Raw genomic sequence first — 15,307 nt, 5'->3', positions numbered from 1 at the left:
TCTCCGTCACAATAGATCAAGGATCCAAGGGATCAGGTCTGCTACTCCCATCAAAGGTGCAGCAGATGTTTTGTCCACCAGTTAGAATTGACAGAGATTGAAATTTAGAAGAGATTAATACCTGTGATTTTTAACGAAGAATACAAAGAAACAAGAATATGTAAAACTTGAACAGACAATATTTGAAGGCTTAAGCAATGTACTTAAAGATAATAGAAGATGCCCAACCCTCTGTTTCACCATGTGCCTTTCAATTTTCCCTTCCTGAGGTTATCATTTTTATTTTAATAAAACCCCCAAAGCAGATATTCCTGGCTTCTATTTGATGCATCTTCAAAACTCATTTTCCCAGTTACAATTTTCCTCCAATGTTATCCTCACCATTATTTTGGTTCCAAGAGATAGCATTACCCAGAACTTTCAATAAGAGCTAAAGGGATCCCAGTGTTTTTAATGATGGAAGAGCATGTCAGTGTGTATATAAGAGAAAAAGCAAAAAGGTGTCAATCTGACGTTTGAACCTTTTGCCTTTTATGCATCTTCCTACTTCTTTAACCTCTTGGACTCTTGGAGAGGGAAGTAGTAGTCTTGCCTCATTCTAGCATCCGTTAAGAGTCTCATTTATACTTCGAGATGTTTTGTAACTGCGGTTCCCTTCTGTACCGAAGTTGATATTCGAGGAGGACGGATCAACTAATTGTGATTCCCTTCTACACTAATGTTGATATTCGAGGAGGGCAGATCTACTTTAAGGTAAGTACATTGTCACGTCTCAGCCAAATAATCCGATAAGTTCCCTACTCTAGTTTTGTTTTGTTTCCTGTTTGTTTGGTCTTGGGCTTAGTTAATTTGTTTAAGGTTAAATTCTTGGACTTTTTGAACCAATTTTTAATGCCATTAAAGGATAATACTCTCATTGAATCATAGATTTCTTTAGCAGGCGCATTTAAACATTGATTGCTGAAGGTACATCAAGTAAAATAATACTGGAACTCTTACACACACTAGTCAGATAGTGTATATATCAAGTTTGGTTGAGAAGATAGCGCACTAGTGAGAAAGGTAAACATTGACCTGGATGACTGTTTCCACTCCATCGGTCGTATGTTGATCTTCCTGATGAAGGCTCTCAATGGTGGCATACCCTTTTGCATTCTCATACTCACCAGTTCCACCAACGACTGCAATATGAGACACAGGTGAGGCAGTGCGATGGACCCCAAAAAAGCTAATGGTATCCTCTTCTTGGTGATGATCGCTGCCATGGAGCAACACGGTCAAGACCATTGTGTGGCTGCCACCATCTAGAGAGCTAGCTAGGTAGAACCCCTGTGCTCTCCCAACCACAGCAGACCCAAGCTCATGGCCTTCAGTTAGCTCATCGTCTATCACTGTAATCGTTCCGAACATAACCTTCTGAAGGGTGGCTCCCGCCGGGAGCTGCCCAGCAGTGACAAAGGGTTGGTTGCTGCCACCATTGACTGGGTTGTTGTTGCCATTGTTTTGAATTATTGTGCTGGTTTGTCCACCGTTGAGGCCTGTGAGGAATGGTATGTTGTTGTTGTTAATGAGGCCATTGTTGCCATTAAGCAGTGGAACTCCGCCATTGATTGGGAAGACGCCACCATTGGCCTTGGAGAAAGGGAGACCATTGATTTGGGTGTTGGCTGTGATCCCACTGACCACCCTAGCTGAAGGGTGTGATCCACCAAGGATATCATGCATAAAGAAGGACAATGGAGGGTTTGGTGGGGCAGCATTTCCCGTAGTGGCGCTAGTGGCAGCAACCGGGGCCGGTCCACTTGGCAATGCAGCAACTGGACCCGCCACAGGCGCCACATCAACCGGTACAGCATCAGGTGCGCCTGCTTCAGGCAGTGGTGGTTCATCATCAGCCTCTGTGGGGCTGCTGGCAGTAGCCGGGATTTGGCCACTTGGTAAGGTGTTTGTGGGAGCCAGTACCGGTGCCACACTGGGCACAATTGCCGGAGAGTCATCTGCTTCAGGTGGATCAGGGATGACTGGTGGTTGTGGATCTACCTCATCTAGGATCCGGGCCGAGCTGACATGTCCAAGAGTGATGGCTAGCAGCAAGAGGTGGATGATAGTCTTGGAGAGTAAGAACGGTGTGGCAGCCATTTTTTGTGAAGAGATCAGATTTGGGAGGGTCCTATTGTTGGGGAAGAGAGCAGACACTCTGTGTGTTTATATAGTTTCAGGTGTCTCTAATGGGAAGTGGGGCTAGTGAGTTGGAGTTGTTTTACTTGCCCTTTCTTGTATGATGTGTTGGGAAGCGGGGCTAGTGAGTTGGAGGCTTTACATGCCCTTTCTTGTATGATGTGTTTGGTTGAGAAAACCAACTCCTATATGAATGTATGAACATGATAAGCTCTTGACCACAACCCGAAAATTTGGCATTATCTCAATGGACTCTTGGTATTTTGTCTAGAGTCAATCACAATGGCCCCTTTGTTGGATATGTTTTTGTTTTCAGAACATAGAAAACAGACATCAGATATTGGAAAACAGAGTTTCTCTGCCACCCTTTTTTCCTTATGAAAAAAAAAAAACCACTTCAAAGCATTAAGACATTTTCTCTACCTAATGAAAATGGTGGCCCCTTTGTCACTGAGTGGAAGTGGCACATGGCCCCTCAAACCTCAACTGTGATTTTATCTTCAAATATATATTATAGAAACAGTAATGTATCTGAGCTCTAATTAATCCCCAACAAAAGATTTATTCAAAGTAGACAGTACATTTTGGTTTTCATTCCATTTCTGATCTGTTTTCTATGAACCTGAAACAAATTTCTTTGTTGCCTTCTCCATAAACTTGACATCTAGGAGAAGTCACCTTTAGAATTGAAGTGATTCTAATCTGTTATTTTGTGTCATTATTTTGAAGTGATTCACCATTTTCCATAAGCCTCTTTGGGAATTATCATATTGGCTCAGCAGATTCAGATGGGGAAATGCAGAGGCCAATTCGACAGCCTCGAATAACATGGCCTGTCAAAATTCTCCTTCAAATGTAGCAATATCATTAGATAAAACTATGCTCAAAGACAGTCAAAGGCCCATAGCTTAAAACCAATTCATAAGAGGTAATGCTAATCTGTAAAAAATCAACAATATTAGTTTTGTTGACAGCAGGGCATTTACTCCATCCTCACATCAGTTATGTTTCAGTTTATTCATCAGCTAGTTAAGAATATGATTGGTGTATTAGCCTTCATTTTTGGTGAATACAATAACCATATCAATTCAGTATAGATTCTAGTAAAACGCTTCATTTCACAGAAGGGCAATCATGTATCAACTGGGACAGAATCCAGAATTGATCTCTTATGAACTTGATTCAAATACTACTAAGTCATTATCAGCCTTAATCTTATCAAAATCTTTACATTGAACTCACAAAAAGAGAGAAAAAAAAGGGGGGCTCATATTCCTGATACATTGTTATGATTCTACACAAGAACAAGGCCCTCTCAACTGAGATAAACATTGAATAAAAGGGGTTTGCTTGCTCCTTCACTTCCTTCTGCAGAAGCATTGAGGCCTGCAGTTACAGCCTTAACCGTGGTATAGCCATTGGCACCATCATACTTGCCAGTACCTCCAATGATGGCAATATGAGACTCCGGAACATCAGTCCTCAACACCCCAAAAAATCTCAAGCTGTCCTTAAACGCACCCTCAGCAAAAGTCGTTGTCATCGCCATCATATGGCTGCTTCCATCTTCTGAGCTTGCAACATACACCCCTTGTGCTTTTCCAAGCAATGACGACGGCGTAACTGCCGTGCCTTCAAACAAGTCCTCATCAATTATCAGCACTGTTCCAAACTCCAACTCCTGAAGAGTAGCTATAGCAGGGAAAGATAAACTAATACCCGATAAATCGAGTGTTTGAGTAGGCAAACCAGTGGCTGGAGCATTGGGTCTAGGCTCTGGTAGAGGGATACCTCCATTAGGAGGAAAAAAGCCTACTGGTTTTGGGAAGGGCAGCTGATGATTGACCTTAGTGGTGGCTGGCCTCCACAAGGGCTTAGTTTTGGTGAGCAGATTTTGCATGAAGAAAGTGGTGGTGGGGTGAGGTTTATGGTGGGTTGGGGGTGGTGGATTGCCTAGGGTTCGAGCTGAGGATGAATGTTTGATGATGGCCATGAATATGAGCAACCAGGGTAGGCCTAGGATGGAGATGATCAGCTTGGCCATTGCGAAAGAATTTGCTTGTGTTTTGGCTACCAGTTTGTTGATTTAAGGGGAATGAGAGCAGGGGAGTTGGTCTGAGTTGGGGTGGTTGGTTTGGTATTTGGTTGTTATGCATCATTTGTTTGAAATCCTTGCTCATGAAAGTAAAAAATTTGGAGATATTAAGATTGCATTTAGTAGTGATTTTAGGAAGTGTTTGTAATTTTTTTTTATACTTAAAGATAAATTTTTTTAAATTTTTAAGTGTTAAAAAAACTAGAAACACTTCATAAAATCATTGTTAAACGCATTTTAAATCAAATCCAAGGAAAGAGGAAAAGACAAAAAAAAAAAAAAAAAAAAAGACGTAAATGAATTTGAAATAGAACATATAAATAATATATCGGTTTTAAATCTATTTTTTTATTTTTTATTTTCTTTTCTTTGCATTATTTTCAAATTTTCAAGGATGAAAGATAGCACAACGGGTGTTAAGTATTTCATATGTCATAATAGTTAGATAATTGATTAAAATATATATATATTTTAAATTATTTTTAGATAGATGAAGATAATACCGATTTAAAATTTTTGATATTTTTTTTTCATATATTTTGAATTAAAACTCACTTTTTCTAAATATATCAACTAAAAACACTTTAAGAAAAAAATAGTATTAAAGACATTCTAATTTTCGATATGAAATATTAATAAAAATATTTTATGGTTCAAATTTTGTTTTATATATATATATTACTTAACATAATTAATATTTTTTTTTATTTAAAAAAGAAAAAGAAAAAAGAAAAAGAGAGAATTATTAAAAAATTAACGTTGTTGCACTTGAGAGTTTATAAAAATAATAAAATAAATAATGACAATAATAATAAATTAATGAATAATAAATTCGAAGAGAAAACACACAGAGAGGGGTCTAACTCAGATGTTGGCGCGGGTTGTCCACAAATAGCTTGCTAGGGTTAATATGAAGCCCACCCTCGTTTCTGCATCTCCGCTCTGGTCTCTCCCTTCTAAACCCTAAACCCACCGTACTATTTCAGATCACTCCCAGAAACTCTAATTCCAAAACCCTAATTTCCCACTTTGAACCACTATCAACCTAATCTTGTTTCCATCATCTCTCACATTCTCGTTAAGCCCCTTCTTCGCTTTTCCAAAAACACTAGTGTTTTTTTTCTTCCCATTTTTGTCAAGATTTGGTTGTTCTCTCTCTTTGTTTTTTGTTCGTTCCTCCAAACCTTCGTTTCGTTGTTAGCATTTTGTCGAAACCCTATTGTATTGACAGCGTTCGTCGCCGTTTTGAGCTATGTATCTCTACAGTCTTACGCTACAGCAAGCCACAGGCATAGTTTGTGCGATTAATGGCAACTTCTCCGGTGGAAAGTCCCAAGAAATTGTTGTTGCCAGAGGCAAAGTTCTCGACCTTTTGCGCCCTGACGAAAACGGTAAGATCCAAACGATTCTCTCTGTTGAGATTTTTGGTGCCATTAGGTCTTTAGCTCAGTTTAGGCTAACCGGGTCTCAAAAGGACTATATCGTTGTTGGGTCTGATTCGGGTCGAATTGTAATTCTTGAATACAACAAAGAGAAGAACGTTTTCGATAAAATTCACCAAGAAACTTTCGGGAAATCGGGCTGTAGGCGAATAGTTCCGGGGCAGTATTTGGCAATAGACCCAAAGGGTCGTGCTGTTATGATTGGAGCTTGTGAGAAACAAAAACTTGTTTATGTGTTGAATCGAGATACAGTGGCGAGGTTGACCATATCGTCGCCCTTGGAGGCTCATAAGTCGCATACTATAGTGTATTCGATTACTGGGGTTGATTGTGGTTTTGATAACCCAATATTTGCTGCAATTGAGTTGGATTACTCCGAGGCGGATCAGGATTCGACTGGACAGGCAGCAAGTGAGGCCCAGAAACACCTTACTTTTTATGAGCTTGATCTTGGGCTTAACCATGTGTCTAGGAAATGGTCGGAGCAGGTTGACAATGGAGCAAATATGCTTGTTACAGTTCCTGGGGGTGGGGATGGACCAAGTGGTGTTCTTGTGTGTGCTGAAAATTTTGTGATTTATAAGAATCAGGGTCACCCAGATGTACGAGCTGTCATACCTAGGCGGGCAGATTTACCTGCAGAACGTGGGGTGCTTATAGTTTCTGCTGCAACACATAGGCAGAAGTCGATGTTCTTCTTTCTTTTGCAGACAGAATATGGAGATGTTTTTAAGGTTACTCTGGAACATGAGAATGACCGCATCTCAGAGTTGAAGATTAAATATTTTGATACAATCCCAGTTACATCTTCAATGTGTGTTCTGAAATCTGGGTTTTTATTTGCCGCATCAGAGTTTGGAAACCATGGTTTGTATCAATTTCAGGCAATAGGGGATGATGCTGATGTGGAATCTTCATCGGCTTCATTGATGGAAACAGAAGAGGGTTTCCAGCCTGTGTTTTTCCAGCCTAGAGGACTTAAGAACCTTGTTAGGATAGACCAAGTTGAGAGCTTGATGCCAATAATGGACATGAAAGTCTCAAACCTCTTCGAGGAAGAAACCCCTCAAATATTTGCACTTTGTGGGAGGGGTCCACGTTCATCTATACGGATTCTGAGGCCAGGTTTGGCCATCAGTGAGATGGCTGTTTCGCAGCTTCCTGGTGTCCCAAGTGCAGTTTGGACAGTAAAAAAGAATGTCAATGATGAGTTTGATGCATATATTGTTGTTTCGTTTGCAAATGCTACTCTTGTGCTTTCAATTGGTGAAACAGTTGAAGAAGTAAGTGATAGTGGGTTTCTTGATACCACACCATCCCTTGCTGTTTCTTTGATAGGTGATGATTCCTTGATGCAAGTTCACCCTAGTGGTATCCGACATATAAGAGAAGATGGGCGTATTAATGAGTGGAGAACTCCTGGAAAGAGGACAATCGTTAAAGTTGGTTCCAATAGGCTTCAAGTGGTTATTGCCCTGAGTGGAGGGGAGCTTATATATTTTGAGGTGGATATGACTGGTCAGTTGATGGAGGTTGAGAAGCATGAAATGTCTGGAGATGTGGCTTGTTTGGACATTGCCCCGGTTCCTGAAGGAAGACAGAGATCTCGTTTTCTCGCAGTCGGATCATATGACAACACTATTCGTATCTTGTCTTTGGATCCTGATGACTGTATGCAGATTTTGAGTGTGCAAAGTGTTTCTTCTCCTCCAGAATCTCTTCTCTTTCTTGAGGTTCAGGCATCAGTAGGTGGTGAGGATGGTGCTGATCACCCTGCTAGTCTTTTTCTTAATGCTGGTTTGCAGAATGGTGTTCTGTTCAGAACAGTGGTAGATATGGTGACAGGTCAGCTCTCTGATGCTCGTTCCCGATTCTTAGGACTGAGAGCCCCGAAGCTATTCTCTGTTATTGTGAGAGGCCGACGTGCAATGCTATGCTTGTCAAGCCGCCCTTGGCTTGGTTATATTCACCAAGGGCATTTTCTGTTGACACCGCTTTCTTATGAGACACTTGAATTTGCTGCCTCATTTTCATCTGATCAGTGTGCTGAAGGTGTGGTTGCTGTTGCCGGGGATGCGCTGAGGGTCTTTACTATTGAAAGACTGGGTGAAACATTTAATGAAACTGTGATTCCTTTAAGGTATACACCGAGAAAGTTTGTTCTTCAACCCAAGCGAAAATTATTGGTAGTTATTGAGAGTGATCAAGGAGCATTTGCAGCAGAAGAGCGTGAAGCCGCTAAAAAGGAATGCTTTGAGGCTGCTGGAATGGGGGAGAACGGGAATGGTAATGTGGAGCAGATGGAGAATGGTGGTGACGATGAAGATAAGGATGATCCCCTCTCTGATGAACAGTATGGTTATCCAAAGGCAGAGTCTGATAAGTGGGTTTCTTGCATCAGAATTCTTGATCCTAGGACAGCAACCACAACTTGTCTGCTGGAGCTTCAGGATAATGAGGCTGCATTTAGCATATGCACTGTGAATTTCCATGATAAAGAGTATGGAACTCTTTTAGCTGTCGGTACAGCAAAGTCACTGCAGTTTTGGCCCAAAAGATCTTTTGATGCAGGTTATATTCATATTTATAGGTTTTTGGAAGATGGGAAATCCCTTGAATTATTGCACAAGACACAAGTGGAAGGTGTTCCTCTTGCTTTATGCCAGTTCCAGGGAAGATTACTTGCTGGAATAGGATCTGTGCTCAGATTATATGATTTGGGGAAAAGAAGATTGCTCAGGAAATGTGAGAATAAGCTGTTTCCAAATACAATAGTCTCTATTCACACTTATCGGGACAGAATTTATGTAGGCGACATTCAAGAGGTATGTACGCTAAGAAAGTTACATCTAAATTTTTTGGATTGTCATTTATCTCTTTTGGAATGTATATTTATGTGTGTGCATTGTGAGAGGGTGGTTGTGGTTTGTCTTGGGTTGTCAGGGGAACAGATTCATTTTCCCCTAATCAGAGCAACTATCTTCTGTGTGATCTGCTGGTCAGTAGAAGTCCTTCTGGCGAAGTTTGGACCTGTCTGAATTGATGAATTCACAGATTTTGGCTGCCAAGCACCTCGTTTTATTTTATTTTTTTCCTTTTTGGGTTTGGAAGAGTCCTATGGAAAAGGAATACAGATGTCGCCTTTTTTCAATAACGGGAGAATAGATCATCATATGGTTGAATGGCTGTGCATTTATTTGAATAATAGATCATTTGGCATTTTGTCAGAAGAGTTTGAAAAGTAATATTGCCCAAAATCATCCGATTACATAATCCTCAACCATGTAGTTATTTTCTATTGATTCCATAATTTTATAGGTATTGACCTTTTTATATTCTGGAATATGTCAAAAAGTGAGATGCTTGCATAGGCCTTTGTTTTATCCCTTTCATTAGTACACTTTTCCCCTTTAATGAACTTACTGACTGTAAATCTTGATGTCATTTTGCAGTCATTCCATTATTGCAAGTATAGACGGGATGAAAATCAACTGTATATATTTGCTGATGATAGTGTTCCAAGATGGTTGACAGCATCTTACCACATAGATTTTGACACCATGGCAGGAGCCGACAAGTTTGGGAATATCTATTTTGTGAGGTTGCCTCAGGATGTATCGGATGAGGTTGAAGAAGATCCCACTGGTGGGAAGATAAAGTGGGAGCAGGGGAAGCTGAATGGTGCTCCCAACAAGGTAGAGGAGATAGTACAGTTCCATGTTGGTGATGTGGTCACATGCTTGCAGAAGGCATCTCTAATACCAGGTGGTGGAGAGTGCATCATCTATGGGACAGTGATGGGGAGCTTAGGGGCATTGCTTGCGTTCACCTCGCGGGATGATGTTGACTTCTTTTCTCACTTGGAGATGCATATGAGACAGGAACACCCACCTCTGTGTGGAAGAGATCACATGGCTTACAGATCTGCTTATTTTCCTGTTAAGGTGAACTCTTTGCTTCATTGTCCCCTCAAATGCACACATTTTTCACATTGCCAAGTCACCATAGACCTACTATAAATTTCATTATTTTTCTCTTTTCTCTTTTCATTTTATTTTTTGTTTTTGGTTTTGGATTTTGTTCTTTTTGTTTTTAGTGGGGAGTTGTTTATTCAACAAGAACCCTGGACTGGGATCTATCAGGGTGCTGAGACTTTTGATTTTACTTTCTCTTTGGGTTTTCAAGAGTCTAAAGTTAGGCAATTTCATCCAAGCTGCTAAGCTTGCAGCTTAGGTCTTGCTTTTGGATTAGTGCTCTTAATTCTATGAGGGTGTGAATTGATATGTTGAAATATACAGACTCTTCATACATGCATATGTACATATACATATACATTTATAGCATGATGTTTAAAATGAATGAGTCTATTGATTAAATTGATTTTCTTTGGGAGGGAGGTGGTGGAAGAGTATAAAGAAATAGCAACTGTTAGGCATCTTATCATCATTTTGTGTGTGAATTCTACAAAACTGCAATTTCATTTGAAATAATTATTCCATTTTAAAGTAGAAGAACAAACAATTTCATCCCTTCAGATACTATGGGTGGCATCGAATGATTGGGATTAATGGAATGTCCAAAGACCCCTAAAGTGCATTTAGGCATTTGATTAACCAGCAATTGTGGGCTAAGACAAGCTCCATTTGTGCACTGTTGACCAGGACTGAACACATCTACTACCATTGTTGCTGCTGCTACTACTTATGATAACATTTTCTTATTTAAAATGCTTGGTGATAAGCAACATGCATCATGTTCTTTCTATTTATGCTGAATATAGAAATATTTTAATTTTTCCCACTTAGGTGCTTGAATTTTTGAGTCAGTAGTTTTAGTTGGTAATGGCCCCAACTTAACACTTTGTGGAATCACCCTGCAGGATGTGATTGATGGGGATCTATGTGAGCAGTTTCCTACACTGCCTCTGGATTTGCAGAGAAAAATTGCGGATGAATTGGACAGAACTCCAGGGGAGATACTGAAGAAACTTGAAGAAGTTCGAAATAAGATCATTTGAGAAGTATCAGTTCAAAGGTACATCATTTCCTACCCCAGCAACTTGGACATGCCCTTTCACCTGGATCATATTCTTTTATTTTATGATTCCTCTAAAAGATCATGGTGAGGTGATTCCCACAAGCCTCTCATGGGTACTGGAATAAATTTCTTGATGTTTCTTTGCATGATCCTATATTTTTAGCTAAGATCTGTCTATTTTATTGGAACTAAACATGAAAGGGCTCCAAACAATTATCATGAATCTGTGCAATTTTATTTCTTTGAATAACTTTATATTTATCTCTGTTTGTTGCTTTGTCCCTGCATTTCATACATACATACATTAGGCTTCTTTTCTATTTTTTCTGTCTTTCGGATTACCATAACTCATTTCCTGAAGAATTATTTGGATTTGGCCTCTGTTGTGTTACACCCAATAACAATTCACATATGGTACTGTTTGGAGTTTGAATCTTTATTATCATTGTGCGGACACTCATCAGTAATTCGGTTTTGTATCTTAGGTGCTCTCTTGAGTTTGTGTTCAAAACGGAGAAACGCCGTATGGAGTTACACTAACAAACGAAGCATGCTAGTTGTTCCTAGACACTAGAATAGATAATCAGAAGGCCATGAGACACCTATTTACAGATGGAAAAAAATCAGCGCCTGGGAAAGCTAGAAGTGCTGGGAAAGAAACCCCCCGAAAAAAGGAATAGCTGCAGCTCATTAGGCGAGCCTTCCATTTCTTATGTTGTAATTAAGCAATAACAGATTTTATTAGGTCTTTCTTTTTGTGGATTTGTTGTTGATGTTGATCCTCAGATTCCGTCTCTGCATACTCTCATCTTATTCTCTGGAACACTACCTGTCCCATTTCCTCTGCAGAAAATAGATGTTTAAGATTTTCTTACTAACCAACCAGGTGATTGAATGGCCATGATCTCCATCCTCTGTTTTCATAATTCTCACCAGCTGCATGTTGGGATTTGAAATCTCTTTTTTGTATGTGCTTTACCATGTTTCATGGGTTGTGGGTTGTTTAAGAAATAAACCTAGTTTAGAATGTATGCAGTATGAACTAGGACTTTTTTTTGGGTGGCAAGTCTATTGTTAAGTTTTATTTTTAGATCTTTTGTTTAAACACAAAAAGTCATTTTTGTATTGAATTTTTGACAAATTCAGACCATCCATTTTTTTTTTCACTGAACTAAGATCTATGCCAATGTGAGTTACAATCCATCTTTATACCTATACCACAGTTTGCATGTCTATTAGTCAATTGAAGGTGCCTTATTATTAGTCAATTGAAGGTAGAAAAGCATAGGAAAAGGACAACTTTTTGTTCCATTGGATATGGTTAACGAGTGGTTCTTCTTTCGTACTGGGTCACCATTTCAACAACCGAATTGCTTCAAAGTCCCTTTTTTTCCTGGGTCATAATCCTTTTTTTTTTTCTTTCCTACATATATTATCATAATTTCCATGAAGGATTAAATTAAAATTATTCAAATGCAAACTAAAATTGAATCCTAGTAAAATTATACATCCCCACATCCAAATTGGCATATTCCTGTTAGCAAACCATCTTCTTCTTGCTGGAGATGAAACCATCATTCCTAGATTTTCTCTCCTTCTCCAACCTTGAGTTTCCTATGGCGGACCTCTCATCCAACCAGTTGATAATATCCGAAAACACCGTGTCTATATTCTCAGGCGGCTCACCAGAAGTCAGGCCGTGCCACATCCCGGGATATAGCTTGAAGGTCTTGTCAGCGCTGGCGGCTGTTTCGTGTAACTGCTTGCTGGTTGATGGATCCGTCACCTTGTCGTCTCCCCCATGAACAACTAGAAAAGGCATTTGTATCTGTTACAAACACCCCCACCCAAGTTAGATTTCAAAGGCCAACTTCAAATACAAAACCAAAATTTTATTCGATAAGTAAAATGTTTGTAAATTGGGACCAACCTTGTGGAGATTCTTTTCCAAGTCTAAGCTGACTCTTAAAAGTTCTTGGCCTGTCTTCAAGCGAATTCGTCCCTTGTAGCAGTATGGATTGGACCGTATCTGTGGATTAATGATTCAATTAATGAGAGAAGGTGAAATCAAATTATTCAAACAAAATTGGATTCAATAAATTAGAGGGAACACACACCTCTGCTCTTTTTTCTGGTTCTTTGAAGGCCATTTCTACCACATCTTCTGTGGGGATCATTTTCCAGGTTGGAATGACCTTGCACAACATGGTTAGAACAGTGATCACCACTGGATTTGGCTTCATATCATCTGCAATCTTTTTACATAGAAAAAAAAATTCTTAGGAATATTTACGTTTGTTGTATGAAAACACGGGAATAGAAACATACCTTGCACATGGGTGCAACCAAGACTGCGCCATCCCAATAATCTGGTGTTTGTCTATCCATATTCAGAGCTATTGCTCCTCCCATTGATTCTCCATACAGATATCTCATCTTCCCTATGTTATCTTTGTGTTCTGTTTTTGTTCACAAACAAGAAAATCCCACCAAGAAAAGTTGGTAATTGAATGGTTTTTATGTATCTCTGTGTGTGTTTGGTTGCTAAGAAAACAAAAGGAGAAATCAGAACTGAATCGGGAGGATGGTTTTAATTACCACAAATGGTTGAGAAATAATTAGCACAGTCGCTAACTATATCATCAAAGCAGGAAATGAGGCCACCAAGCCCAGATGATTTTCCATGGCCTTCAAAGTCAATCCCGTAAACTGCATATCCTGCCTTTGCCAGCCTCGTTCCAGTATCTGAAGCCAATTCAATAATCCCCATATGATTCAAATTTTCCTTTTCCTTTTCCTTCTCATGGTGAAAAAGAAAATTTGAAATTCAATGGTGTAGATGCCATACCATTCATGGAGATGCTGCACTCCATGGCATAACCATGGAGGATGAAGATCAAGGCTTTCGGATCTTGGTTTGCAGGAAACCATCTGCATGTGAAGAGCTTCAGTCCTCGAGAATTCAATATATATTCCTGCATAATTTTTCAAGTCTCAGTCATGATTCTCACCATCCAAACACAACAAAAGGTAAAAAGAAAAAAAATAAACTCTCAAGTTTTTTTCAACCCAAAACCAGGCCAAGTTGACTAACCTCTTCATACTTCACATGATTTCTCATTTCGCCCGCCTGGAAAGAATCACCGACAAAAACAAAAGAACATCAGAATGAGAGATGTGAGAAAATTAGAGGCCAACAGAGAAAGAGGTGATGATTACCATGAAAGAGGGACCTCAGAAGTCTCTTTTCTGAGATAAGGAAAAGAGAAAGAATAGGGAAGTAATAGAAGAAAGGAAAGGGTGAGAAAATTACGGAAATGGAAAGCTTGCCACAAACAGAGGAGTAGGAGAAGGAGAAGATGAAGGAGGTGGACCAGGTGATCGTTTGAGGACTGAATCTTGGCGGTTTATATAGAGAAATCCAAGAGAAGAATTAGAGGCACTGCTCTCACCACCTTCGGGTCAGCACTTATCTTAAGGGCCAATCCATTTAGGCCAAAGGTTGGGTGGATTATTACAAAATATTAAGTTTTAAAAAGCAAAGTGTGGTGGGGCTTTTGATTTGTGTAAAAAATTTGAAAAATGATCTTGGATTTAATTGCTTAGAATTGATTTGGTAGATATTAAAGAATAATAAAATTTCTTAAATTACACGTTAGAAATGGTAAATTTTATCGGATTTATTATTATTATTTTTTGGGAATATTTTATTATAGAAAAAAATAATTTCTAAATAAAAAATAATATTTATTTATAAGCATATGAAATAAGATTCCTTTTTAACATGATATCGGATTTTTCTATTTTTATTTTTAAAAAAATTATATTTTAATTGGTTTATTTTTCACGAAAGACTTTCTCATCCATTATTTTTCTTGAAAAGTTTTCCTTGGTCAAATGTGTGCACCTTTTTTTCCTTTTTCTTTTTATATTTTAATTATTTTGTGTCAAGCTGACCACCTATGGTGTCTTGTTGGTAAGGTTCTCATAGCAAGTAGCCACAAGAAAATTCAAAACAATGAAGGTAATGATGTAAACATGTGAGCGGACCATATCATAATACAAAATAAACCTCTTTACATTTTATATTTTTCTTAAATCTCGTAAAAAAAAAAAAAAATAAAATAAAAAAAAATATATATATATATATATATAATATAAAAATTAAAATTTTATTTTTGGTATTATTTTTTATACACAAACAATAATTTTTTTTTAACTAATTTTATCAAGCGTATTCACAATACGACGTATCCGAAAGGGGTTTTTTCATCTTAGCAATAATTTTAAAAAAAGTATGAGCAATAACTTTTATGTTTTTTTTATATTTGAATTTGATGTCAAATAATATTTTATTTTGATAGAGTTATAATGTTTTATATGTCAATTAGTGATGTTATAAATAACGAATTTTAGGTTTGGAGTTAGGTGTTAATATTCATGATTATTGTTGACGTAAGGGTTTGAGACATTGTAGATGAGTTATTTTGATGCATTAACTCAGTTGAAAAAAAAAAAAAGTGTTTTTGTCTTTTTGGTTTTTTTGTTTTATTTT

The 15,307-nt window shown here is 38.4% G+C and overlaps 4 protein-coding genes across 5 annotated transcripts; 1 reads left to right on the top strand and 3 right to left on the bottom strand.

Annotated features, from left to right (window-relative positions):
• Positions 1-916: 916 nt before the first annotated feature.
• On the bottom strand, positions 917-2,215 carry LOC100253607 (dirigent protein 24). The gene has a single exon (XM_002276108.4). It carries the CDS (start codon positions 2,137-2,139, stop codon positions 1,051-1,053), a length of 1,089 nt encoding a protein of 362 aa, XP_002276144.1. The 5' UTR covers positions 2,140-2,215; the 3' UTR covers positions 917-1,050.
• Positions 2,216-3,493: 1,278 nt separating this feature from the next.
• Positions 3,494-4,222, bottom strand: LOC104878330 (dirigent protein 10-like). Its single transcript, XM_010648507.1, has one exon. The coding sequence runs from the start codon at positions 4,220-4,222 to the stop codon at positions 3,494-3,496; it is 729 nt and encodes a 242-aa protein (XP_010646809.1).
• An 863-nt stretch (positions 4,223-5,085) lies between these two features.
• Positions 5,086-11,630, top strand: LOC100255210 (spliceosome-associated protein 130 A). Its single transcript, XM_002282318.4, has 4 exons — positions 5,086-8,540; positions 9,168-9,659; positions 10,595-10,749; positions 11,238-11,630. The coding sequence occupies exons 1-3, from the start codon at positions 5,526-5,528 to the stop codon at positions 10,730-10,732; spliced, it is 3,645 nt and encodes a 1,214-aa protein (XP_002282354.1). The 5' UTR covers positions 5,086-5,525; the 3' UTR covers positions 10,733-10,749; positions 11,238-11,630.
• Positions 11,631-12,122: 492 nt separating this feature from the next.
• LOC100260284 (caffeoylshikimate esterase) lies at positions 12,123-14,240 on the bottom strand. 2 transcript variants are annotated; one of them, XM_002282259.4, is made up of 8 exons: positions 13,972-14,240; positions 13,847-13,882; positions 13,601-13,727; positions 13,351-13,497; positions 13,081-13,211; positions 12,870-13,007; positions 12,683-12,781; positions 12,123-12,580 (listed from the first exon to the last, which is right to left on the bottom strand). In XM_002282259.4, exons 1-8 carry the CDS (start codon positions 13,972-13,974, stop codon positions 12,290-12,292), a joined length of 972 nt encoding a protein of 323 aa, XP_002282295.1. In that variant the 5' UTR covers positions 13,975-14,240; the 3' UTR covers positions 12,123-12,289. The 2 variants fall into 2 exon arrangements, with proteins under 2 accessions (XP_002282295.1, XP_003635228.1); XM_003635180.4 differs by having other exon boundaries at positions 14,066-14,184.
• Positions 14,241-15,307: the final 1,067 nt, after the last annotated feature.

Source organism: Vitis vinifera, chromosome 13, assembly GCF_030704535.1.
Source record: "Vitis vinifera cultivar Pinot Noir 40024 chromosome 13, ASM3070453v1".
Classification (NCBI taxonomy): domain Eukaryota; kingdom Viridiplantae; phylum Streptophyta; class Magnoliopsida; order Vitales; family Vitaceae; genus Vitis; species Vitis vinifera.
This window is presented reverse-complemented; position numbering and strand designations above follow the sequence as displayed.

Coding starts and splice junctions, on each gene's coding strand:
- LOC100260284 (XM_002282259.4), bottom strand. Junction 13,728..13,846: donor ATCATGTGAAGTATGAAGAG/GTTAGTCAACTT, acceptor AAAATTATGCAG/GAATATATATTGAATTCTCG. Junction 12,581..12,682: donor TGGAAAAGAATCTCCACAAG/GTTGGTCCCAAT, acceptor TGTTTGTAACAG/ATACAAATGCCTTTTCTAGT.
- LOC104878330 (XM_010648507.1), bottom strand. CDS start 4,222: ATGGCCAAGCTGATCATCTCCATCCTAGGCCTACCCTGGTTGCTCATA.
- LOC100255210 (XM_002282318.4), top strand. CDS start 5,526: ATGTATCTCTACAGTCTTACGCTACAGCAAGCCACAGGCATAGTTTGT. Junction 8,541..9,167: donor ATGTAGGCGACATTCAAGAG/GTATGTACGCTA, acceptor GTCATTTTGCAG/TCATTCCATTATTGCAAGTA. Junction 9,660..10,594: donor CTGCTTATTTTCCTGTTAAG/GTGAACTCTTTG, acceptor ATCACCCTGCAG/GATGTGATTGATGGGGATCT.
- LOC100253607 (XM_002276108.4), bottom strand. CDS start 2,139: ATGGCTGCCACACCGTTCTTACTCTCCAAGACTATCATCCACCTCTTG.